The sequence below is a fragment of the Aedes aegypti genome, chromosome 3 (genome assembly GCF_002204515.2).
Source record: "Aedes aegypti strain LVP_AGWG chromosome 3, AaegL5.0 Primary Assembly, whole genome shotgun sequence".
Taxonomy (NCBI): Eukaryota; Metazoa; Arthropoda; class Insecta; order Diptera; family Culicidae; genus Aedes; species Aedes aegypti.
This window is the reverse complement of record NC_035109.1, coordinates 42,732,589-42,760,538: the sequence shown is the minus strand read 5'-3', so window position 1 is coordinate 42,760,538 and position 27,950 is coordinate 42,732,589. Positions and strand designations below refer to the sequence as shown.

The following is a 27,950-nucleotide window of genomic DNA, read 5'->3' as shown; positions in this document are numbered from 1 at the left end:
GCACTTCATTACCAGGTTTATGAACTTTAGGAAGTCCTTTAATTCTTGGTAATGAAGGGTTAGATTCTTTCAGAGAGTTTACAACATTACCCAAAACCGGTTTTGCTTCTTTTAACCCTTTTCAACACGTCTTATCATTCCTGGAAGATTCCGTTTTTTGGCAAAGTTGCTTGAAATTAAATGGTCTACAACTTTGCTGAAGCATGTATAATATAATTTCTACATATAAGAAAGTTAGTTACACAATTTCTATGAAAATATGGTCCACCCTAATTTTCAATAACACAAACAAAGGGCTTAACTAATACGAACAACTTTGTAGAAGACCATTTTCGTCTAATGTTTCATTCTAAAGCTCAAAATGCATTTTTACGCGTAAAACTGATTCCTGGACCACTGTGCAGTTGTTTTTCTGTTTATTCCATGTTGAGTTTTCGGTATGTTTAGTAAAAGGATTGATAAGAGGGGGGTAGGGATATGGGGGAGAGCAAATAGTGATAACAATAAGCATTTTTTTAATTTTTAAAAATCGATGAAAATAAGCCATAAGAAGCGAAAGGAAGACAATCTTAACCTTTCAGTCGTCGCGCGGTTTGTCAACGTCAGAACCATCACGCTGATGCTGTGTACGATAGGCGAGGTTTTCTCACCACTGTTGTACAAAATACAACAGCGCTACGACTGAAATGTTAAGAAATCTGGACATATTAAATGGTTTTACCACAGTTTTTTTTATTATTTTTTTTATTTATCAAAAGAACAATACAAGACTATTCCTCATCTGAGCTAATCTTTCATCAACAAAATTTTCGTCAATTACATCAACGACGTCTATCAGATCATCTAAGGTGTCACCAGATTAATCGCATTTAGAATCCTCGAAGATCATAAAGTTTCGCACAACTCCAGAGTAACCCACAGAAATCTTTTTTTTATTTTCGTTTCATTTCTCAAATGGAATTTGGAAATGGATATGACTCATACAAAGCACGAAGAAAAACGTCATGCAAGGTGGCCTTTCTGGATCGTTTTCTTGCATGGTGATTCCAATGTTTTTTTCTGAAGTTTCTGCTGGCATCCGGAGTTTCTTCAGCCAGTGAACCTAAAGGTGTAGGTAAGTGAAATATTATTTCGACAGCATGAGCTAGAACTTTTTAAACAGTTGCAGAAATTTTATACTAACTATACAAATTGAAATATTGTTGGTAAGTAGCTTAAGCTTTTCAAATTTTTTAGCTTTCCATGAAGCACTTTAAGAGATTTATCTATAGATTTCTCCAACATTTCATGCGAAATTACTCCTGCAACTCTTCCAAACAATTTCTAGTTTATTTTTTCAAGTAAAATCTTCGTGACTTCTTAAAAAGTTCATCTGATGTTCCATACTACAGCTATACTACTATATAGTATTGTAACAGCTATACTATTACAGTCGCCTCTCCACATCTCGATATCGAAGGGACCATCGAGATAGGGAGAGATCGAGCCAAAGAACAAATTTTTGATGAATACTAGATTGAAAAACACTCCGTTGCCAAGAAAGTAATACACAAACAGACGTCATTTTGCGCTGCTAATTTGTTTTGAATCCCAAAACTTTGGTCTAGTAACCTTCGATATTGGTCATATCAACATACGGAGAGAAAATTGAGAATGAAAAATCAACAGAAACACATCGAGATATGGAGATATCGAGATAAGGAGGATATCGAGATACGGAAAGTGAAAATGTATGCATACTGATGGGACTTATGAAATCATCGACATAGGGAGAGATATCGAGATGTAGAACATCGAGATGTGGAGAGTCGACTGTACTATAGTATTGTAAATATTCTAGTACTAGTACTTCTAGTACTTCTCTAGTAATTTTGATATTAATTACTGACTGAAACGTCAGGGTAATCGAACGCATGATAGTTTGTTATACCGTTGCGCTCAAAAATCATTTGGAAGACAGTTTAAACCAACTTATTTCCTGTTTAAGTTACATAATTTTGGTACGCAGTTTAAATTAAATTAAAGTTTAAATTAAATTTTGTTAAATTCAGGGTAAATTTGGTTTGTAGTACTTTTTTATTGTACTACATATTCTAAAACTTAAAGCAAGTTCGGATAGATAAACCCAGAAGTAATGAGTAAGGTTTTAAAATATTTTAAAATTAAACATAAATTTTGATATATTAGAGGATTTTTTTTTTAATTTTCGTGGTTAAGAAACGGATTTTTGTGAATATGATCAACAAAATTCCTTAATTTGTTAAGACTCTCCGTTATTATTCGCTAAATTCTAATCCATTCAGCAAACAGTGGCTAGATAGAGAAAAAAAAATAACAATCAACTTTATTGATATTACTCAAAATGCTACGTCCACAAGTCAGGACCCCTCCCTCCCCCTCGTCACACATTCGAGAAGCCGCCACCCCCCCCCCTAAAATTCTACGTCATCTATGGACGACCCCTTATGAAATCCTTCGAGACTTCCTCAAGAGCGCCCAAGAGTTCTTTCAGAGAATTTTGTAGGAGTTTATCAAGGCTTATTTTCAAACATAATTGAATGTTATCAGATGTTACTTTGAAATTTCCTTCTGAAATATCTCCCGGATTTTTGAAAAATTTCACACATAATCTCTGAAATAAATCCTTGATATTTTTCTGGAGATATTTCTGAGAGAATGACTGGGAACTTTCTTTGAAGACATCTTTGGGAAATTTCTCTATATAATTTCTATAATAAGGAATCTTAGGAATCTTAGCAAGAATCGCTGGAGTAACACCTGAAGGAACTCTCTGGTTGAAACCTGCACGATAATTTTAAAGAAAATCCCTGGTGAAAATAATAGTTGAAATCTCTAAGATGTTGTAAACGAAAATATTGATGAAAGTTTTAAGGAAATGATGGTAAAATCATAGGATACATTCCTAGGGCACATATGATTTTTTTGAAAAAAAAATCTAAAATAATCATTAAAGGAATTTATGATGGAATCTCTTAAGCAACTTCTACACTTCGAGAAATTCTACGTTGAATTTTCGAAGATGTAAAACGAAATCCTTAGAAAGTCCGTGAAAATCACAAAATGAACTCCTGAAGAAATCATTGGAGTTCAGATGGTAATTTATTTTAAGCAAACCTTGGGGAAATTTATCGATCCTTCAAACATTTCTTTCATAAAGAATTTCAAAATCAATCCCTAGGGGGGTCCCGTAGCCTCGAGGTTACGCTTTCGCTTCGTAAGCGGAAGCTCATGGGTTCGATTCCCAATCCCCCCACACAACAAACTCCGTCCAGCCACCAGAAGACGCCGCACGAAGGACCGTGTATTGGGGAAACACATCCATCCTCCGTCAGTATCAGATGGAGACTGAGACAAACTGACCCTCTTTGTAGGCTGTTGCCTCACACGACACGGAAACATGGCAAAATGAACCACCGCACACCAAAGGACTACGGCAATATGGATATGGATTGGACCAACGGCAGCTCTCTCCTCTACCTGCTCGGTATGAGAGAAATAGCAAAATATCAATAAGGATATGAATAGATATGATAACACTGCGGAACACGTTTTTGTCTCCAGCATCAAAATACCTCTATTTACTTAATAAAGGGTTTCTGAATCCATTGTCGTTTACAGAAATATCATAGCACGTCTAGTTTTTGAGATATTGGTTGTTGAAAATGCGAAAATTGACTATTTCAGCCAACTTGCATGCAAGTTTTCCAGCTTGTAAGGCAATTTATTTATTTAATATGCCAAAGAATTTAAACTTTATGTGTATACAATACTTATCATCAAAGTTTGTAATACTTTTGACCCGGAAAAGTTATTTTTTGATGGTTTAGAAAAGTATTGTATTTTTTCATATATGAGAAACGAAGAATTTAGTATGGAGACTACAAGCATGTTGAAAAAATCGGTTTAAACAAAATTTAATCGTGCATTTTCAATCAAAATACATCTAAAATGAATGCTTAAATCCTCTTTTGCATGCTAGATGGATAAGATGACAAAAAAGTTTGATAAAATATACTTCAAATTTAAGGTAAACATCGATAAAATCAATGTTTTATACAACTTTGGCGACCTGTAGCTAAAAATTGTGACGTGCTGAGAAATTTCTGAGAACGGCATCAGATTCAGCAGCCCCAAATCTACTAGAGACAGATAATTTGATCGTTGAGACACGCAAAAATGTCATTTTTGTTGCGCTGTGTAATCGGCATAGTAGTGGCCAAGTGCACGGAGTGCCTAAAAAAAAAATTCAATCCTAACTCAAAAACACAAAATTGAAGAAATTTCTAAACTTTCTTACAATACCAAATTAAAGCTTTAATGTGTCATTGCTTTCCAGCGCTACTTAGCCAGCCAGCTAATATTTCCACTTCCATGTAAATTCACTGGAAGTCCTCTCGATAAAAATCAGTGAAATAATGTGTTTCGGAACATGAATTACGGTAAAAAAAAGAACTGTAGGCTCATTGCTTGACATTTTTGCCACTAAACTACTACAACAACATTTTAACTTAAGTTCCATCACTTTAGTCATAATTTTACAAAAGCTATTTGTTCAATGTTTATTTCAACAGTCGGTTTCATATTGAGACAGCGTGCACCTTAACTTTGAGGGCCCCTAGATCGATCTCCGCACCAGGCCCCAAAAACCCTAGCTACGCCACTAAAGGTATGATAAAGTTTTTCATGGTATTCGCATAGTCAAGCATGACATGATTTGTGCAAAATCCCCAAAAGTTCCGGATAATCTACGAAGTATACCGTAACTACGCTAACGCTATTCCCAAAAGTTCTGGATAGTGAGAAGGTCTCTAAAGTATCTATGTCAACCAAAATGGTCTCCAAAGTATCTTTTTTCCTTATTCTGCTTGCATTGAATCCTGATGCAGAATTGTACAGGCTGCTAAGAAACCTTCAGAAACTAAAGGGTGTTCACGATGAAATTGCCACACACAAAACTGATTCGCGAAATTCGAGTTTTCATCCAATTTTGAAAATGATTCTGAAGCTTCCTCTCTGGTATAGTACCAATGAGTTACATAGAATATCCAATGTTGAAACATTGGAACAAATGTCAAATAAAATAATTAATAATTTCAGGCAAAAATCGTTACAATCTTCTATTGCCACGATTAATGCGTTATATGTTTAGGTTAAGTAAGGTTAAGTATATCCAAAGCGTTTTTTTTGTCTCTCTTATAAGCAGGTGAAATCAACTCACCTGTAAAAAATCTGAACTGCGACAGCAAATGAAATGTAATATGTTGTTAACAAAATGTTAATAAAGTCTAAAATTTGTTTTACCAAGTGATAGTGTTGTCTAATAACACAGAACACCTAGACATAAGAAATGGCTATTCAACTTGGTACCTACTAATCGTTCCCGTGATGTACCTTTCAACATTTAAAGTTTCAACAAAAGAGGAAATGTACCTAAAAACTCATATATTTTAGGTTTAATGGGTAGAGAATTACGTTTATAAAAAAAATGTTTTACTATATAATGTGTGCATATGATGGTTTTCTTCAAGTCGAGTCTAGTACATGACACTGAACACGGCCTTACAGTTGAGATCGAAATACGCTTATCTGTCAAAGGATACAAACTCTAGTGGAATTAAATGGTATAGTACTAAATTCGGTTATTTTCATCTACTAATAAAATTGATGTTTACATGACATATCACAATTATATGTCACGCTCCAATTGGGTGTATATAGTCACAGAAGTTTTCACGTTTCGTTCGAACCGTGTAGCACACTAAGTCTTTCGAAAGGTGAGTGCAGAATTGATTGTCATTTTTCTCACTTATAACTTTTTCAGACCCACCGTGCTTTGTCTTTAGACTTCTCTGTCTTAGCCTCAGTTTGAGGAGCGCAACCGCAATGAAACTGAAACGCATGTGATCTTGAGCCGATCGCCACCGCCGCCACCACTGAGGAACTCTTGTTTACACGAGACATATGGCCGCGTGCATATTTAATCCGTTCCCGGTTATGTCTTATGTCCCCATCGATCTCGACAGCGACGACCGTCCCGCCGACAAGAATCAGAAGCTGCAGCAAACACCCACCAAGACTTGAAGGCCGGTTGTTTAATAGCTGACAATAAAAATAAATCGTCGCTACAATCAAAATATCGATCGACGGCTGCTGCTGCTGCTTCTGGTGGAAAACGTAGCCGTGTAGAAGATTTCTTCCCGATCAGACGCGATCGGGATGGAATAATCCAATTTTTGATATGTTTATGACTGTTGTTCGTTATCCAGATTGGGTCGGCGACTGTGGATTGACATTTTGTATATGATGGGTGATCTTCTCTGGATTTATTTTATTGTTTGGGATTTTGGCCTCAATAAGCGTGGTGAATGAATGGGAATAGGAATAGAAATTAAGAATCAGGAATTGCGAATTAGGAACTAGGAATTGCATGCCACACGATATACACAAGCAGAAATCGTCATTTAGCAAAGAAAGCTCTCAATCAATAACTGTAGAAGTGCTCAGAAGAATAGTAAGCTGAGAAGTTCGCTCTGCCCCAGTTGGAATGTGATGCTAAAAATGATGAAGGTATATCTGTGAAGACTACTGTGGAGAATTATTTGATAAATTATGCAGAGACTTCTGTAGACACAACTGCAAAACCTTTGCAGACACATTTTTAGATAAATCTGTGTAAACTTCTGTTTTTGCTGTAGACATTTCTGTGGAGACCCCTAAGGTAGTCTCGATGAATATCACGGTCAATAAACTCGTAGAGACTACATTCCATCACATATCATTGGTTGTTTCCTAAACGAGTTTTCTTCAAACATATTAACACTAAGTTTCACTTTTTAGCTAATATTTATTTAATCAAATTTAAAACAGTCAGCTTTTCCAGCAATCCAGAACCTAATGGGCAGCGTTTGTAGATTTGAGCACAATTCGATTCACTTAATCCGTGCCCCCGTGCTTCCGAGTAGACCTGATCCAAGTGGTCCGATTCGTAGGGCCTAAAATTCAAAATTCACCTGATTACACAATACACCTTTCTTCGTCTAACATCCACTAATACTCACGTAAATATCACATCCAACATTTCACCAAACATTCCATTATGGCTGAGTGGTGTTTCAGCGATTTCACATATCGTTCGCAGCACACACTCCCGTCCACTGGTCCCAATCGAATCGAACATCTTTTCCAGCAACCGATACAGTTGTCCGCGACTGTTGTCCACAAATTCGTTGTTAAGCCGATTCTTGAAGATGCTAGTCGGGACGGGCCAAACGATGGTTGCCGGGATCGCATAGTTGGCCTGCAAGTTCAACCCGAGGTTCAAACTGCGGAGCAATTTGTGAGCCCATCGAACAGGATAGGCAGCACCGAACACAATCTTTATCACTGCACCGTTCGGTTTGTAGATCAGCCATCGTTTTTCACGATCGTGAGTGCTGCTGGACGATAGGGATTCTGTGTCGTTTGCTGCGAGGCACGTTTGCAGCACTACGAGAACTAGGAAAATCCTCGCAAATTTAGACATGATGCAGCGCGGTCAGACAAAACACTTTTGGATCCGCGGAAATGTGATCGTGAGATTTTATCGATCGGTGATAGTATTTTTGATTGTGTTTTAGGAAGTGTTACGTTCCAAACGAAACCTGAGCCTTCATTGGAATGAAATTATATTTCTCAGATTTAATGCAGGGTTCAAAAATTATTGGAAGATCACGTTTCTATGTGAAACATCATCGAACTCCGTATATCGAATGTGTTCGGTATCAATATGTCTCATTATCATCAGGGGCCCATTGATTATCACGGAATCGGGTGGATAGATGTGCATCAATCGGAGCATGATCGTACCGTTTTAGCGATTTTATGTGAAACAGTTGCCAATTTGGACGGTTTGGAAAGGCGTGAATTGGGTAGTTGGTTTTGAGAGTTGGTTTTGTGAACACAAATAGGCCTACCGGTAAAGTGGCTAACGATTCTATTGATAAACGATTATGAAATCCATTCTTGATTCCTGGTATAACAATTAATTATTTTTCTTTCTGGCGATACGTCCCAACTGGGACAAAGCCGGCTCCTCAGCTGAGCACTTTCACAATTATCAACAGAGAGCTTACTTTGCAAATTAACCATTTTTGCATTCGAATATCGGTGAGGTAATCGCGATGATACTCTATGCCCAAGGAAGTCGAGAAAACTTCTTTCACGAAAAAAAATCCTCGACCGATGGGAATAGCTGCGCGTTTATCGCTACTGCTATTTGGACCCCTAACATATACTAATTAATACCAATATCAATATTTATTCGCGCTGGATGGGATTTCAAATCAAAATTTAAGCTTATCGATGCTTAAATTATCATCAGTTCATTACAATAATCGATCATTGCTACTAATGTAAAGGTGAATTCTAGTTATTTCATTATCGCAATTTCTGTTGTTTAAGAACGTCTCAAATTAAGATTAATTAGGCTAATAGGTACAAACTCAACACCCTGAATAAGGAAAAGAAATTAGAAAAAAAAAGCGCGTGAATAATTTAATTAACATGTTTATAATACATTGGAAAGCTTCTCAAGCTTCAAAGCTACAGCAAGGAAATTAATACAGGAATCCAAAATTTTCCATCCAACGTGGAATGAAAACACGTAGATCTGCAGCAGAGCCTCATGGCGCCCTTGGCGAACCATCACTTGAGCAACCCTTATTTAGAGTTCACCTGTTTGTTTGTTATACAAGTTTACTTGAATCATTTCAGAAAACATTCAACGTTTTTTTTTCAAATCTTGGGTGATGTCTATAAAAGTCATTCATCGGATTTCTTTATTAACGAGGTTTAAGGCCAGTTTATCTTTATTAATACGTACGGCCCACAAAAAAATGCGAAAATTATCATATCATTTTCTTGAAATCAATTAATTTGTTAGTTGATTCATTCAGTCCGTTGATAATCTGTTTGGACAGGATTGTAAGCATTCCTTCTGAATTCATCAAATAGTCATATAGTTGAATAAATTTGTGATTAAAGCTTTTAAAACATCAACGATCTGGTAAAACTCATCACAGTCCTTGTCTCGAATATTCTCACTTGTCAAATTATAGAAATAGTTTATATCTGAAGCGTTGAAGAGAAAAAAAACATATATTAGCTCAAACTGTGTATTATCAAGTATCGTGGTTTAAGTTTTGTTTAAGCGCTGTATTACTTAAAAACTTTGAGCCGGTGTTAATCTTAGTGATCTTTAACCAAGGGAATAAAAATCTACAAACCTCTGTATGTACGATTTATTAAACTTTGGAAAATATTTAAGGTGCATTAAACCCATAAGACGCAATTGCTTCCAAAACCATGAGTCTTGCAATATGTTTTATAGTAATCATGGAAAACAAGTTCTCTTAGATCGCTTCTATCCTATGAGACCAAAAAAAATTATAATTTTAACAATTAGATTCTATTACTGCAAGAGTAAACTTTATCACCAGAGTATCTGACAAGCAAAGGCTTTTTACAACTGTTAGAGAACAAAGTCTTTGATCTCTTTTGCTTTAGTATATTGAATTGGATAGTTAAAATAATATGTCAAAAATTGACCTATATGTCGAAGTCATGTTAGAATGCAAATCAGAAATTACAGAAATTACGAAAAAAATATTATACATGTGAGTGCCAAATTCACGTTAGGTAATTTTTTTATTGGACTACTGTATCTCGGAGATGAGATTCGATCCTAGGTCCTCGGCGTGAGAGACGTGTATTATAACCACTAAACCCGGTCCGTTACCAATGTCGGAATTCCCAAAAAGTGTCATGATGTCCAAACTAGAACTCCAGGATTCCCAGAATCCATACAGGATTCCATGGATCGACACTGAAATCCCAGGACAACACTGAAATCAAAAGATCCATACTAGAATCCCAGGATCCACACTGGAATTCCAGGATCTACACTAGAAAGCCAGTACCCACATTTGAATCCCAGGATCCGGACTGGAATCCGGAACCCAAGATCAACACTGCACTGGAATCCCAGGAATAACACTGGTATCCCAGAAACCACACTGTACTCTGGGAGCCCACGATCCGCACTAAAATACCAATATCCACTGGAAACTAGGTATCCACACTGATATCCCACGATGCACACTGGAATCCTAAAATCCACACTTTAGTCCACATTGGAGTCTCAAGATCCAAAATGAAATCTTAGTGTTAACACTGGGATCCCAGTATCTGCACTCAAAACCCGAAATCCATAATGGAATATAACGATCCACACTAGAGTCATAGGATCTATGTTACAATCATAAACATCCCACTGAAATACCATGATCCATATCCATATATCCATACTTATATTCCAGGATCTACATTCCAGTATCCCAGTATCCACAATAGAATATCTGTATCCACACAGAAATCCTAGGCTCAACACTGAAATACCTGAATCCATTCCGAAAACACAGAATTCACACTGGAGCTCCAGGTATATCATTGGAATCCAAGGATCTACACTGGGATCTCACTGGAAACCCAGCATCAACAACACAAAGAGCTCGGGACTTGTTCCCGAGCGCCAATGAAAAACCACCAGTAGACGTTTCTCTCGGGAAGCGACCGGGACCTAGAACCAAGTTTTCTGACCTCCAGTCAGCCCAAGCGGAATCTGCTTAGGAGACGTGGGGGAATTTAATGATGGGCTCTGTTGAATCTCTAAAAAAACACTGGTCTAAAACACATAACATAAGTGGAACTCGAGCTCAAAAAGTGGCACCCACTTTAAAATTTGCATGCTGGTATAAGGACATCAAAAAGTCAAAAGAGTTATACCACCAATACATCAATCGACATTGGGCCAGACCGCAAAATTAGATAAAAAAAATATTTTGAGTATGAAGATGATTTTTAGAACAAAAATGGCTTAGACAAAAATGTTACATATGATGAGGACTACATTTTGACATTAAGTGACATTAGGGTGGTCCAACAAAATACGGAAATATTTTTGCCAACTTATATGCTCTGCAATTTAACGCTTTTAAGTGTTCTATCAAGTTGATCTTTGTTCAATTTTGAACAACTTTTCCGAAGACGCCAATCTTGTAAGTCTACTGTAGCCGTTGCTATGGCGTTTCCAATGACGCAGGGTAGGGTGGTCAATGAAAATTAATATTTTGCCCATAACTTTTTTTATTTCCAATTCTATCAAAATTACGCATTCTACAAAGATTTAGAACTAGTTGAAACGCGTATTTAGGGAAAGAGTAAAGTTATTCTATTCATTCGTTTATGAGATAGACCATTTTAATTCGAAAATCATATTTTTCAAACGTCAGTATCTCAAAAAGGTTCCCCGGGGATGCAATTTGCACAGGATCTGAAAGGTATAACTTGGAGGTTCAAATGGTATATTGTATCGCTGGAGAATATTTGAGGATTTACCGTATAATTTTAAAATATTTGTATGGCGAACGAATTATTTCTCCAAATTGGAAACTATTTTCGAAAAAATATTTGGTACCGATTGTGTGTGATTATGATGGTGATCACGCCTACCAAATATTTTTTGACTAATGATTTCATTTACGAGAAATTTGAAGTTAAATGCCTTTCCCCATACAAAATAAAACGAGAAAACTTCTGCTGATCAACTGTGGACAAGAGCGAAGCAGGTTATCCATTGCAAAGTAATTTTTCTGCAAAACCAAAAAGCATTACCAATTTCATAGTCCAATTTTTTTTTTAAATAAAATTTAATCACTTTCAACCATACACAGCCTGCTCATTGGAAATATACAAAGAATCAAAACATTTTCGTTGATGATTTAAAACATTAAACAATCAGTATCATATTCCAAACACGCGGATTTTGTATGGCGTGTTGGTTGAAATATTTCACCGATATATGTCATCAAATTCCCAGGAAGTGGCAGTCAATTGCAACTCAAATGTATTGTGTTTGAATCTATTTTATACCCTGGGAGTAGTAATGACTTTTATTATTTTTATTATTTATTGGAATAAAAATGGTCATATCTCATAAACGAATGAATAGCATAACATAACTCTTTCCATAAAATACGCGTTTCAATTAGTTCTAGATCTTTGTAGAATGCGTAATTTTGGTAGAATTTGAAATAAAAAAGTAATGCGCAAAATATCAAACTTTCATGGACCACCCTATCCTGCATCATTGAAAACGCCATAGCAACGGCTACAGTAGACTTACAAGGTTGGCGTCTTCGGCAAAGTTGTTCAAAATTAAACAAAGATCAACTTGGTAGAACACTTAAAAGCGTTAAATTGAAAAGCATAAAAGTTGGTAAAAATATTTCCGTATTTTGTTGGTCCACCCTAATGTCACTTAATGTCAAAATGTAGTCCTAATCATATGTAACATTTTTGCCTCAGCCATTTTTGTTCTGTAAAATCATCTTCGAAATCAAAATATTTTTTTTTTTCATCTAATTTTGCGGTCTGGCCCAATGTGGCATTGTATTGAAATGAACCAAAGATAACATATATCCAGAGTGGCAACGAAGGGAATGAAAATAACTATTTATGGTACAAGTTTAGAATTAGATTTACACCACTCGTATCCGAGATAATTTAGTCAATGTATTAGATATCTGTGTTGTTTCTAGCATATTGTATTTTTTTGGTGAATGAATGGAAGGATTTTGGAAAGCAAAAGCTTTTTCACGTTATGAAGCAGGAAGTTTTTTGATAGGAAATAATATTTCCGAGACGATCACATTCTGTTGTTATGAAACATGAATATTATATAGTATGACAGAAAAAAATACATTTTATGAAAAAATAAACATTGTTTTATTATGTTTAGACATTGCTTCCCAACGTTGTCGACCGTCCCCCGATCTTATTGTCTGTTATCTTCGCAGCAACTGGTCTACTGCTCGAATCATATGTTTTTTGTTTACTATTGGTAATTACAGTTCGATGTCTACTATACTAGATAAACCACTTGCCAGCAGCTGGAAGTGGGTACAACTTTTCAACTCACTTTCACTTCTGAGTTCCACATATGTTATGTGTCTAAAAGCAGCTTTGTACGAGCGACTCGTGCCGTTTTCAAAGCACTAGCCCTTCAGCAGGAGGGCCATCCAGCACATAAGGACCGATGTCTGTGAGGTCTTAACTAAAGCATACTGTCTGCATACGTACCCAGACTGAATCTCAGAATACTATATTGGCGAAACAGAGCTGACAGCCATGCTATTCCACTATTCTAGTAAGACTGGATGACACCTGAGAAAGACTCGCGAAGAGGAAAAATATCAACGTCATATGCAGCCCAGATTCCGCTGTCACGAAGCGTCAAATGCAGCCCGACGTTTTTATGGTTGCAAACGTGAAAAGTATTGTATTCAAAATAAACTGTGATTGAAAACCTCAGTCAGCGGAGCTGTTTTTTTCCAAAGTTGCTGATAAATTTCAACCCAACATTAGTTATTTCAAATGTCTGCTACTTTTGCTGCCATGAAATTTCACTGAAAAGGCTATTTATGATCCGGTGTGATGCAAACGAAATCATATTTTGCTGCGAGGTTCATGTGAAGGTTTGAACGGCTTGCGCATGATTGGTATATACACAAAGTGGAATAAGAAAAAACTCAGCAATCACAGAAAAAGAAGACTGTCTCCGCGAGTCTCGTCTTAGGTTGACACCACTCCAAAACGGCGAGAGAGGTAATGGTACGGTTGCACCGGTAAAACCTTGGTAGGCCTCCAAATACGTTCAAAACTCGTCACATTAATCAGAGGAAGTAGGCTCAGACAGAAATTCCTGACTAGCGCCGATCCGGCTCTGAGCATGGTACCTCATAAGGGACCTTGTCAATCCTAGCATGGCCTCACTGCTTGCATAGACAACCATGGGATCATGAGGTCGACTACTTATCACGGATAGAGATAGCAGTTTGAAGGGGGGATCCTACAGCATGACAGGAGATAACAACAACAACGCAGTGAATGTGGCGAATCTGTTCGCAATAAGTGGTTTACTGAGGTCACCTCCAAAGATGGCAGCATTAGAAGACCAGTCGCAATAGCAGCAACAGGAGTAAGTACAGTAATAGCTGAAGCAGCAACGACAGAAGAAGCAGTACCACCAAAATTCAGGGTGTAGTAACAAGTCAACTAGGTTACTATGTTACATTTTGCTACGCCTATGTTGCTACGATGCTATGATACTGAGCACGTGGCCTCTCACACTCCTCCTCAACATTGGCCAGCCGTACTTCAATCGCTTCTCTCAGCTGCTTCAGTTTAACTGCTCCCAAAGGCTTGGTTAACAGATCAGCTTCCATCTTATCCGTTGGGCAATATTGGATAGTTACAATTCCGTTCTTCACAAGATCCTTCACATAGCAGTATTTAGTGTCAATATGCTTAGATTTTCGAGTGGTTCTATCTGCAACAGCAAGGGCAATATAGCTTTGATTATCTTCGTTCACACGTAATGGTAACTTCATCGACTCGCCTAGATCGTCCATCAGCTTGCGCAACCACTTCAGCTCTTGAAAACATTCTGCAAGTGCGATGTATTCCGCCTCAGTACTTGCTAACGAAACGCTAGTCTGTTTGCTGCACCTCCAGTTGACAAGACCTCCTCCTAGCTTGAAAATGAAGCCGGTGTTTGACTTTCGCTCACCGATCTCTCCAGCCCAGTCTGCGTCCACGTAGCACTCCATCTCGCATGGCTCTCCTCCACCCAAGTGCAATTCATGGTCCGCTGTGCCTTTGAGATATCGAAGTATTCTTTTTGTTTCATTCCAGTCCGCTGTGGTTGAATTTGAAACTCGTCGTCCAAGGATAGAAGTTACAATTGGCACATCAGGCCTAGTATTGACGGCGATATACAACAAACATACGATCAGGTTCTGGAATTCTCCTTGGTTCTGCATCAATTTCTCCTCCTTTTGTTGTAGAAAACCGGTCATCATTGGAATACTTGATGTCTTGGCATTCTCCATTTGGAATCGAGACAAAATTTTTATTATATAGCTTCTTTGATTCAATGAGTATCTTCCATTTTTCTTCCTCACTTGTAGTCCGAGGAAAAAACGTAAATCTCCCAATTCTGTTATCTTAAACTCCTCCTTAAGCGCCGCAACCAATGCTCGATACTCGGATTCCGTTCGTACAACAATCATCTACATAGATCAGCAACTACAAGAATCCATTCTTCGTTCGCCGCACGTAGAGGCATGGGTCCGCAGTTGAGCTATGGAAGCCCAATTTCTTGAATACTCCGTCAATCCTATGGTTCCATACTCTTGCAGCTTGCTTGAGTCCATACAGACTGCGTCGTAATCTGCACACGTCATTCACATTGCTGCTCATGAAACCCGGAGGTTGCTTCATATAGATCTCCTCCTGCAGCTCTCCATACAGATAGGCTGTCTTGATGTCTACATGGCGTACCAGCATCCGGTCCCTGCTTGCTGGCGTCAAAACGGTTCGAAATGTTGCTTGCTTTATAACAGGAGCGAACACTAGATCATAATCTGTTCCGAATGTATGCGAAAATCCATGAGCAACTAGTCTCGCTTTATATCTTGTCACTTCACCAGTCTCATCTTGCTTCCGCTTGACCCATTTACCATTTTGCTTCCGCTAGATCCATTTACATCCTATCGCTGTCCAACCAGGTGGTAGCTCGGTAATCTCCCATGTTCCGTTCTCTCGATGTGACGTCATCTCTTCTTTCATTGCAGGCTTCCACTGAACTTGCTCAGCACCAGATACTGCTTCTGCAAACGTCTTGGGTTCAGCTAGATCCACAGCCAGGCTTACCACTTCTTGGAACCTATCAGGCGGCACTCCAATATTCGGTCGAGTTGATCGTCGTACTACTGCTTGTTTCATCGTGTCTTCATTTAGTTGACTCTCGTCACGGATAAAGTTTGTTCCGCAAGCTCATAGGCTTCCTCATCATCTTCGACTTCGGGGTCTTCAAACTCATCACGATGTTCAGCTACTTCCGGCACGACGTTTTCCAAATCGGTCAATTGTAGAGGAACTTCTGTTTCTTCAGCTTCATCAATTGCTGGCTTTTCCATGGAACCGTTTGGTATCTTCTTCGCTAATTCGTCCACCTCCAGGAATCTCACATCCCGGCTAATGACTATTTCTCCCGTCTTGGTGTTCAATAATCTGTAGCATATCCAAAAAACGTAAGCTTCACTGCCTTCGATTTAAACTTCTAACGTTTTTGCTGTGGTTTCCAAGCATACACTCCCGAATACCCTCAGGTGGCTTAAATCCGGGTTTCTTCCAAACCATACTTCGAATGGTGTGATGTCAGTCGCTTTCGTCGGAAGTCTGTTCTGCAAATATACTGCTACATTAACTGCTTCCGCCCAAAACTTCCGCGGAAGTCCAGCGTCGAGCAGCATGCACAGTCCCATCTCATTGAAGCTTCTATTTTTTCGTTCCGCCACGCCGTTTTGCTAGGGTGCATACCCAGCCGTGTATTCTGCCTTGATACCTTCCGAAACGTAGAACTTCCGTAAACTGTGACTCGTGTACTCGCCCCCTCTATCCGATCGAATGGCTTTCGGTTTTCTTCTGAACTGAGTTTCAACAAAACGTACATACTCACGAATTCTGCCTTCAACTTTGGATTTCTCTTTCAAAAAGTATACCATCGTGTAACGGCTGTCATGGCGAGGTAATATCTGCAACCGCCTTGAGTTTTCGTCATCGGGCCACTCACGTCACTGTGAACGATATCCAAAATCTTCTTTGAAGTCTTCACAGTTTCCTTTGCAAATGTGGGTCGGGCCATTTTCCCTTCGATGCAGCAGTCACACGTCAACTGTATACCAAAATTCTTATCTTGCGTACCAGATACCAAATTCTTCCGTTCGATTTCTCCAAGAACATCCGGATCTCTATGGCCAAGTCTGCGATGCCACAAGTTTAGACAGTTCTTATTGTGTTGACGATTTGCTACCATCAAGGAACGCGATTCTTCTACCGTATTCAGCCGGTACAGGCCACTAACTCAATCTGCCGTCGCAATTTCCTCATCATTGATCCACATACTGCATCGTTTGGCTTCAAACATAGAACGTACACCTTTTTCCGTGAGCTTCGTGATCGACAACAGTTTTCCTTCAACGTCAGGGGCGTAGATGACCTCAGTCAGCGTAATCTTCATTTCTTTGCCTTTGCTATCCAGACACTGGATCACACAATCTCCTATTCCAGCAGTACGAATCGAGTTTCCATCTGCACCTGTGATTTCCGGACGCGCTGAACTGTTCAAACGCTGGAACGATTTGTGATCATTCGCAAGATAGGATGTCGCGCCGGAGTCCACTATCCAGGATTTCGATGCCTGTCTACGATTTCGCATCATAAACGCCTTATTTTGGTCATCTTCATGCACTACTTTCGCCTTTTCCTTGTAGGACCTCTTCTTGGACTTTTCGTTGGAATTCTGCTCCGCAAGACAGGCCTGGCAATCCTTCTTCCGATGAACTTGAACTCCACAGAAGTAACACGCCACAGATTTTTGCTGCTTACCTCTGCCTCATATCATCAAAGCTTGTTCTTCAATTCCGCCCTTCGGTTTGGTCTGCTTGTCGGCTTCGTTGATGATTTTCATCTTCACAAATTTAAGCGTCAGATCTTCTTCTTTACGAGCTTCCAAAGCCGACGTCAAAGGGTTAAAAGTTCCAGAAGTCCTCGAAGGATAAGTGCGACTTTCAAGCATTCTTGCATCTGGAAACCGGAACTTTCCAGTCTTGAGTAGTTCTTCAGTATATCCGCAAGATAAGCTTCCATGCTCTCTCCAACACGGTAGTTTTGATTGGTGATCTGCTTCAAAAGAGTCACTTTCTGTCCAAGCGAAGTCTTACTGTGATATTCCTTCAACGCCTTCCAAGTCGATTTTGCCGTCGTTTCTGCCTCGATAATGGTGAATTGACTCTCTTCCACTGTAAGTTGAATTGTAGACAGAGCCTTTTCGTCACCATACACGCGTCGGTTACTTCAGCCGGTGCTGTCCCTGGGTCGACAAATTTCCATAATTGCTCCCGTCTCAGCAACGCTTTCACCGTAAACGACCAGGACTGATAGTTGGAACTGTTGAGCTTCGGGATTCGTCCCCACTCCATCATAGGATATCAACTGCTACGCTTCTTGACTTTGGATTCCAAATAATCACTCCTACTGGACTTCAAATCCGCCTAGTGGTTTTTATCTGGGCACCACAACCTGATAGAGTTATGCAGTTAGCGCAGGTCCGTCCCACTCGGGCTCAAATTAGGTACCACATCTTGTACTGCATTTGGTCCCTCGATAGTTCAAAAGGTACCCAAGTTTGACAGATCGCAGTACACTTTCCACGGCATGCTAGATTATCTTATGAGCCATAAAATTTTGGGCAACTGCTAGCGACATGGAGGTCTTTAATTTGTCTTTGGTTAGCGCGTATTGAAACACGTCTTGTTTGAGTGTTTTATCAACAGGGAATGAAATACTTATTTATTCAACATAACAAGTCAACTAGGATACTATGTTACACATTGCTACGCATATGTTGCTACGATGCTATGCTACTGAGCACGTGGCCTCTCACAGAAAATACACCAGTTTCCATGACTTGAAAAAGAAGCAGAACCTCGTCAGGAGATGGGAGATCAGGTGGATAAAAAAAGCATACTCTACAAGATACTAGGGACACCACTCCAAGAGAGATGCGCAGTACGAACAGGTCCGTCACACTCGGGCTCAGATTGTGTACCACTTCTAGTACTGCATTTGGTCCCTCGATAGTACAAAAGGTACCCAAGTTTGACACATTGCAGTACACTTTTCACGGCATTCTAGATTACCTTATGAGCCATAAAATTTTGGGCAACTGGAAGGGACATCGGGGTCTTTAATTTGTCTTTGGTACGAACACTATTCCACGGGAGAATGAGTGGAGAATAATCAGCAAATGCGAACGTAGGTTCAAAAAATAGAGCAGAAAAAGAAGGAAAAGCCTCCACCTCGGCAGATGCCGCCAAAGAGGGACGCCGTACTTGTCAAGGCTAACGATTAGACTGGCCCTTAAACAAAAAAGTTGTAAAACTTAACGGGGCACCCCCTAGACATGAGCTTTAGGGTAAGAAAAACGCTCTCTCAAAATTTCAACTCAATTGGTTGCTCCACCAGCTGGCGCAATCGATATGAAGTTTGTATGGGATATTCTTCTTAAATATATTGAAAATTGATCCTATGTCACTGTTTCGTTCCGTATACTAATTGTTCGCGTTCAAATAAGCCCAGAATGACAAATACACTAGTTGATACCCTAATGAACATAATTGCAGAAGGTTGTATCTGGATTTAATCTCATTTTCATTACTTTTTCAGTTGTTGAAAGTTAGGCTTAGATCAGTACTCCCGTACAGTCACTTATATGCATGCGACATGTGCCTCAGCTCGCCCAGCGTCATAGGTGGCTATGATGCGCTTAGCGGCTACCTCCAAGCTATGTTGAAGAAATACAAGCAGTATTGCATGATATACTTCAGATGGTTAAAACACCAACTTTATTAATTTTGATCATGGTACAATCTTCTACAATATTCTTCGCTATTACCTCGTAGTGTTTTTGACATTCTGGGTCCAATTGAACATGATCATCAATTTTCCTGAACCAAACAGTAGATGATGTGCTGTTGCTCATATGTTTGAGCTGAAAATCCCATATTAACTTCAATTCAAATGCGCCAGCTCATGGAACGACCAAATGAGCTGAATTTTTCAGAAAGGCTTCCTCTTACCCCAAGAAATAACCCTGGGGGGGGCCCGTGAAATCATACCACTTTATTTTTCTCCCATACTGAGCTGGGCCAGTCTACTAACGATGCTACGACGTACGCAGTGCTTCTCAAAAACGTCAGAGAGGACTCGATGTTAAGGGATCTGGGCGAAAACGTGGTCAAAGCCAGACGTACCCTAAATGGTGAGATGCTCTTTGAGTTGAAGGAGAATCCTACAATTGACAGTTCAGCATGGCTCAATCACTGGGTGATAAGGCAGAAGTGAAGGCTTTATGCCCAGAGATTGTACTTGTCTGCAAGGATCTTGACGAAATTACGTCTGTCGGTGGCCGTTGCAAACAAAATATTGGAGGTACACTCTTAAAAATAGTGAAAATCACTCCGGACGTAATTTACATTATGACTGAATGACACATGATGTAAGTGATGAAAAGACGTAAAAATGGGTTCTGAAAGATGTATTGACAGAAAAATGTAATTTTACATGATGAAGGACATGAAAACGATGCCGCTATGATTGATATTTCCCGAATCAGACACCATCGTATTTAAAATGAGCCACAAATTCACGTCATTTGGCTCGCTTCTTTCATGTGCATCCAAAAAACGATAAATCGCATGTTTTTTCGGAGTGTGTAGGCAAAGTGATCGAAATGCCGATTAAGAGTCATGCCCAACTTATGAGGTCCAAGCAGTCCAAGCAGCAGTACCTAGCGTCTGCTAGCTAACGTCTCGTCATGTGGGATGGAGTTCCTGCTTGGAGCAAGGCACTAGAAACAAAGCGGAACCGCGAAAAGCTGAATATAGCGTTCTCTTCGTTGGTAGAGACGTCAGAAACGTACGGAAGATGGAGTCACAGAATCAGATCTACCGCGACGTGGCAGCACGAGTAGGACTGCGCGGAGAAAGGAAGATGGACCCACCGGCTTATTCCAAACCTGTCAAAGTTCCTATCAGGTTACGGTTGTTTCAGAAAGTATGTCCAAAGATTCGGACACGCAGAGACGCCACACTGCTCAGACTGCCCAAACATTGAAGAGACACCGCCACATGTAGTTTTAGACTGTCCAAGATACGCGGAAGTGCGGAACGAAATGCTCGGAAGCAGCGACGGAGATTTAAACCCCAACAACATCGTGCAGAAAATGTGTCATTACGTAGGTACTTGGCACGCAGTGAACAGAGCGATAATGCATATCATGTCGTCGCTGCAACAGAAATGGCCAAAAGACCAGAGGGCGTCGGGTTACGATCGGAGTAGATTAGATCCTTTGTCGGGAACTTGGCCGAGTAGTTCGACCGTCACGTAGGGGGTGATGGGTAGTCGGGGCGCCTGCGAACTGAAAGCTTATCTCCAGCGGAATCGCAGGACTGACCATACCATACCATACCATACCATACCGAGACGAAGTAGGCTAGATCGTCTTCCGGGGACTAGCTGAGTAAATCGGGAAACAGCACCGACAAATGGTCGTCGGTGTATCGTCGCATATTTTAGAATGTAAAATTTTCCTGTCTACTAAATTTGGGTCTCCTGAATCTGAAAATGATGTCAACATTCTTACAACTCGTGTATATAATCATTTTAAAGCAAAATAAAACTTTGTAAATTTGCCTAATACGCCTCAATGTATGCAATTCCCCTTGAAATAAGCACATTATTCAACAATAAACGGTTTTATGAGCAAAAAACTATTCATGTAATGCTGTGCGATTTCAAACATGAGTTCAGCAGCTCACACTAAAGCTTACACAACATGTTTAACACTCAAAGTTTACATGCAGGCTTAGCACCAGCGGATTGTTTAGTACCGAAATTTCCAACAGTATTGCTAACACCTTCAAAAACTGTGAATATTTCTATACAAAACTGAACTTAATATAAATGATATACTTTAAAATCATCATTAGACATCTATAAACTAGAAAATATGAAATGTATGTGAAGGCAGCGATGTATTAAGTATCCTTGAAAGGAAATGCTATTTAGTACCGACCTGATCAAATTCACCCCAGCGATCAATTTGCCCCCGGATTACGGTTCTGGACTTAGGTTGGCGGCTATTCAATTTTACTCTCATTTGAAAGCCGCCCTTCACCCTTGGAGTTCAGTTCATGGATGGATAAGTCAATTTGTCTGTTTTTTCGTTCTTCACTCCCTTCAAAAGATCTAAATGGTGTCAAGGTTCATCTAAAAATGTAGGGAGCATTGCATCATTGCGATTGTTGCCAGAATCGATAGTAAGTATCCATTGTTTTGATCTAGGCAGACCAATTTATTATTAGTTGTTTCCTTGATGTTTCGCACATAACCCAAGTAACCATAAGCACTAATAATAAGCCCTTAATCAGCATCATAGATGCGTACATGCATTATAATAGCACCACAAATGCTTACACACCTTATAACAGCCCTTCCGCTGCATAGAAACCCTATTACAGCATCATTAATGCTTCTAAGCCTGATGCTTACAGGCATTAAATAAGCATTATATTGGCTTTATATTCGAATACAGGGCATGTTTAAATGCCATCCAGTGTTTTGACAGATATACCACGTGCTTTGTGTTTGCATACAGTGGTAAGAGGGAGTCGAACATAAATCTTCTCACTACTACAATTGCAGGTTTTATGACGGGGAAAAGTGATGGTTTAAATTGGTCACTTTTCTTTCCAATACTATTTATCTTATGTGGCCGTAGGAGCAAAGGAGCAGGACAACAATTCAACAATACGGGTGTCGCAGGTTCGAGACGCAAAATGAGGAATTTCATCATCATAAAACGAGGACCAAATCTGGCAATTGCAAGTGCTCAAAAGGATGAAAACTACCAAAACGAATATGTCTAATACGGAGAAGTACTATCTGTATTATTTTATTACGTTTTTTGCATACTATTAGAGGTTTCCGTTTTCATTCATTCATTTATTTACCTAGTGTACCAGTTGCTTGGCCGCATACGCGAAAGCTCTCTGGCTGCGTACGCGAAAGCACAAAATATTCGCCCTAAAAACCTGGCGAAAACAACTGACGTTTCTCACGTGGTCTTATATCAGCATTAGTGGTGCCGAGAAGCACGGTTATATCTTGGCACTATAGTGGCATGCTATTTCGCCTTTTCTGGCATTATAATAGCATTATATGCGTATATAAAACTGACATGCATCAAATGATTACCCTATCCAGCTTTTTACGCTACACTGCTATAAACTTTGAATCACCCCTTTTTTACATTTCTTGCACACACTATAATATTTTTTATGGTTTAATCGAAGCATGCGATGTTGAAAATTGTTCATGTTGATGCATAGGAACGTCAAAACAAGTGTCCTTGTTTTCAGGAAACGAAAATCTAAAAATATGAGTATTCCTAATTTTCTGTTTTAATTCTTTTTCCCATTTTAGGTAATTTATATGCTGTCATCACTGGTTTCTGTTGATTCTCGATAATGAGTTATTATGAGAACTGAGCCACATCAATGGGTGTTATAAGCTGTGATTTCAAAACAAATTTGATGCCAACCCTTGGACATCAATTGAACAAATTTCCTAAGTTCATGGGATGTAATCTCTTAATCATTATCGCGACCAGAACGGCCCCGGCCATTTTCCGTTCAAACGATCGTTTGTTAAGTGGGTACGGAACAGATAGGTTTGTTCTACGAGTGGCGTGAGATGAGAATTGTCGATCTCGTATAGCGAGGTGACAATTCTCGACTCGAGTGAAGTAACTCGCCGTGTAAATAAAATGGCGTGACCTCACGCCAGTCGTAAAATAAGTCCAACAGTACGGAGGAAGTCAAACGTTTTGTACTACTCTTCCAATTTGGGTCATCTTTTCTGCCTGCCCCTACAATCCCTACAATCGATGGACGTAGGACATAGGCAAGCTAATTCACCGGCAATGATTAATAATGTAATAGCATGTAAGGAGCTGTGCATGAACGACATAGACGCGACGAATATCTCACTCCATCATTTGTAGACGTTTGAACATTTATTCGGAATGTATGTTTTAATGTATCCACTTCTCCATGGAGTTTACGGCAGTTTAGCAAATGTATTACAGCCAATCCGGGTTTGGATATGCCAGTTTATCGAGCCAAAACCGATGCATTAAATGCTATTCTTTAGAAATTCTTCAGCACTATAAATTAAATTAAAAATGCGTTCTTTGCCTGGATGCCTAAAATGAAAAGAATAAGTTTTGAAAAAATACATAAAAATACGAAATTAGGAAAAAAACAGGTACAAAATAAATCCAGTGAAAAATCTTGACATTTCAATCAACAATCGAAAAGCATGGCTTACTAAGCATAAGCTATAAAATCGGTAGCAAAAATTGTCAAAGTTAAATCACCCCTCGCTGTTTTATAGCTAGCGTAAAAAGCTGGATAGGCGCATATAATGCTGTTACCGTGCCGCATTATCGTGCTTACTGGTTACTTGGGAATAGCAATTCCCAGCTAATGTGTTTTTTTTTTTGCGAAAACATCTCCTTTAGTTGATCATCGTTTTTGAAGATACCAAATATTTCATCACTGGACTTCAATCATGAGAATGACTTCCGAACTAAGAAGGTTTTAGGCGAATAGTTTTCTTTGGATTCAATCAGTGGACTGATATATAAGCCAATAAAATGTTTGCCCAGTAGTGCCATTTAGGTGATTTCCGAAGTAATAAGTTTCCAGGCGAATAGGTCCCATTCAGTTCTCCTACTTTGTCAGAAACACTAACTTCGTATCCAATCTCTAGATTGAGATAAAAGTAAATAATATGTTTGAGGTTATGGCTTTCAGTCTTAAATAAAACTCAAAAACGGATTTTCAGCTAATCCTTGAAAAAGGCACAATACATGTGTCCGAAACGTCGGATGTAAGCAAAAATCCGTTTTTGAGTTTTATTTAAGACTGAAAGCATTAACCTCAAACATCAACATAAAAGTCGTACCTCCAAGCAAATAATATGTTTGTCTACTAGCGCCACCTTGGGAGAATTTTCCCATTTAGTTGAACACTTTTGTCGAAGATACCAATTTCGAGAGTTAGATTTTTTTCAGTCTCATCAAAGACAAATTAAAGACCTCCATGTCCCTTGAAGTTGCCAAACATTTTATGGCTCATAAGGTAATCTAGAGTGTCGTGAAAAGTGTACTGCGATCTGTCAAACTTGGGTACCTTTTGCACTACCGAGGGACCAAATGCAGTACTAGAAGTGGTACCCAATCTGAGCCTGAGTGTGACGGACCTGGTCTCATCGCTGGACTGATATAAAAAAATAAAATATTTGACCACTAGCGCCACCTTGGGAGTGTTTTCCGAACTAATATGGTTTTAGGCGAATAGGATTCATTTAGTTGTTCAACATTTCCATGACACAAACTTTGTATCTAATCACTTGACTGAGATATTAGCAAATAAAATCTTTGCCCACTAGCGCCATCTTGTGAGTGTTATAAGGTTTTATGTGACTAAGTATCATTTTGTATCTCATAACAGAACTTAGATGCAGGCAAATACAATATTTGCCCACTAACGCAATCTAATGAATGTTTTCCGAACTAATAAGTTTTCGGGCGAATAGATCTCATTCAGTTGAACACATTTGTCGAAGACACCAATGTTGTATATCATCACTGAACTGAGATATAAACAATCAAAATGTTCGTTCGCTAGCGTCATCTTTTGAGTGTATTATTAGTGTAATATGTCTCACTAAGTTGATCAACTTTGTCGAAGACATCAATTCTGTATCTAATAACTGGACTGAGATACAAGCAAATAAAATCTCTGCTCACTAGCGCCATCTAGTGAGTGTTTTCCCAACTAATAAGTTTTCGGGTGACTAGATCTCATTCAGTTAAACACATTTGTCGAAGACACCAACGTTGTATATCATCACTGAACTGAGATATAAAAAATCAAAATGTTCGACCATTAGCGCCATCTTTTGAGTGTTTTCCGAACAAATAAGGTTTTAGGCGAAGAGTTCTCATCTAGTTGATCAACTTTATCGAAGACACCAATTTTGTATCTCATAACTGAACTAAGATACAAACAATAAAGTTTTGGCTCACTAGCGCCATCTTGGGAGTGTTTTCCGAATTTATTAGGTTCTATGCGAATAGGTACCTATTATTTAGTTGTTCAACTTTGTCGAAGACACCAATTTTGTATCTCATCGCTGGACTGAGATATATACGAAGCAAATATGTGTACGCTGGAAAGTTGTTTCATATGTTGTTTATAAATGCGACATTTGTTGGCGTCTGTGCGCCACCTGGTGGGTAAATTCTGAATTAAAATAGGGTAAAAGCACTGGTTTTGGCCAGCCTAAGAGAAAATGTCAATAAAAATTAAATGGGAAGCCGTTTTTATACTCCAAATATGTCAAATGCAAGCTTTCAATCCATATTATGTGTGTAAAATATCAAAACTGAGCTAAAGCATTTTTTTCGCATTGAAAATCCTGTTGGTCAATATAGGCCAACGGAACCAGTTTCGGCCAGAGATTTAACTTCGTTTCCTAAATTGGCCAATTGCATTGATTTCTCATGATAGTGGCCAAATTAGGAGTGCCCTGGCCAAATTAGGTGTGTGGGAGTTAAAATTATAAGGAATACGAATTGTTTTTCTTATATTTTGAATCAATTTGGACGAATAAATGAATGTAGCTTTATTATATGAATGTGATCTACTGAACAAAAAAGGTTCCATACTGATTGACTATGTAAAACGGTATATAATCCACTATGGCTACAACTGGCGTATGGCCAAAACCGGTGCTTCTACCCTAGTTACCAAGTGGAAGTCAGCAGTCCTGTGATCAACTTTGCAGAAGACATCTTTCTCCTAAACCTCCTTATTTTCAAGATATTTGCACTACAAGTACTGTCCTATTTATAGGACGCTGGGCGTTCGGGGCTTCTGTCCTATTTTTAGGACACTGGGCGGATATGGGTTAATGTTACGAACGAAATAATACTAATAGAGATAGAGAAATAAAAATCACTTCATCATTAGGCAAGCTTTGTGAAATACGTATGTAAGTTCAAATAAAAACATCAATATAATTTGATTAAACCAACTTTCCACAAATAATATATCTTCTAAAGAAAAGCCCAACCTACGACACACAGCCACAAAGCATCTGCTTTCCAATAGTAGTCAATTCGTTTATAACCATCGTGTTAATTCGTTTATTTCGCTGTCACCTCATTAGTGACAAACACGCGCTGCTCGATCTAGAGTAGATTCCGCACAGTCATCGTCAACAGAACCAGATTTGACAACAAATTTCTCTGCACCTCCAACAACGCAACGCCTCCACCCGACGAGTGTGCCACCACAAGATTGGTCCACTTCAATTTTGTCATTCGTCAATGGAAATTGAGACTCAGCAACCATTCTACGATTTCAATCGCTTCTGTTTTACGACCGACCTAATTGTGAGCTGCGATTGACAAGCTATTAATTGCTTGACAGATTATGATGACGTTCAGGGAAATCGATTAGCGCTCTCTGCTCAACAAGTCTAAAATTGTCATCAAAGAAGAATTGAGAATTCAATCTGAAGTAACGTAGGACCAACAATAGTTAAGTCACATTCAATTTTCAATTACATATAACATATATGCATATCTCGGTAGTATATTTGCTGATATTTTCACGAATGGTAAGTGATTGTTTCGAAAGATTGAAAATTTTAGAAGAAAGTCTGAAAAATGAGGCACAATTACCACACTCTGCAGGGCGAATGCGGTTCAAATTACTAAAAAAAACCTCTCATATCTTCTAAAAATACCTGGAATAAAAAAATAGAGCATGTGAAACATTCCCAAACACTTTGTAAATAGGTTTATCAAATTACTGTGGAGACATTTTGAAAATAGTTTTACAAACGATAGCGTTCGAAGTACAAACTTATCATCTCAAAGTTTTAGACATTTTGACTGAGAAAAAAAAACATGCCAAAGTTTATCATGGAGGTTCCCAAGTAGTTCTTCATCCTACTCAGAGTCATGCAGAATATCATGAGCAATATTGTATCACACCACTTGAGATAATAACACTTCAACTTCAACAGCCAATTTTAGGATGCCGCAAACTTATATTTAACATGTCACTCGT

The 27,950-nt window shown here is 38.9% G+C and overlaps 1 protein-coding gene across 1 annotated transcript; it reads right to left on the bottom strand.

Annotated features, from left to right (window-relative positions):
- Nucleotides 1-6,851: 6,851 nt before the first annotated feature.
- Nucleotides 6,852-7,565, bottom strand: LOC110679210. The gene is made up of 2 exons (XM_021853338.1): nt 7,080-7,565; nt 6,852-7,013 (listed from the first exon to the last, which is right to left on the bottom strand). Exons 1-2 carry the CDS (start codon nt 7,541-7,543, stop codon nt 6,866-6,868), a joined length of 612 nt encoding a protein of 203 aa, XP_021709030.1. The 5' UTR covers nt 7,544-7,565; the 3' UTR covers nt 6,852-6,865.
- Between the last annotated feature and the right edge of the window lie 20,385 nt (nt 7,566-27,950).

Bases quoted from the DNA above. Each gene is read 5' to 3' on its own strand.
- LOC110679210 (XM_021853338.1), bottom strand. From the start codon at position 7,543: ATGTCTAAATTTGCGAGGATTTTCCTAGTTCTCGTAGTGCTGCAAACG. The intron at 7,014-7,079 runs GTGAGTATTAGT...TTTGAATTTTAG, and splicing joins ATGTTGGATGTGATATTTAC to GCCCTACGAATCGGACCACT.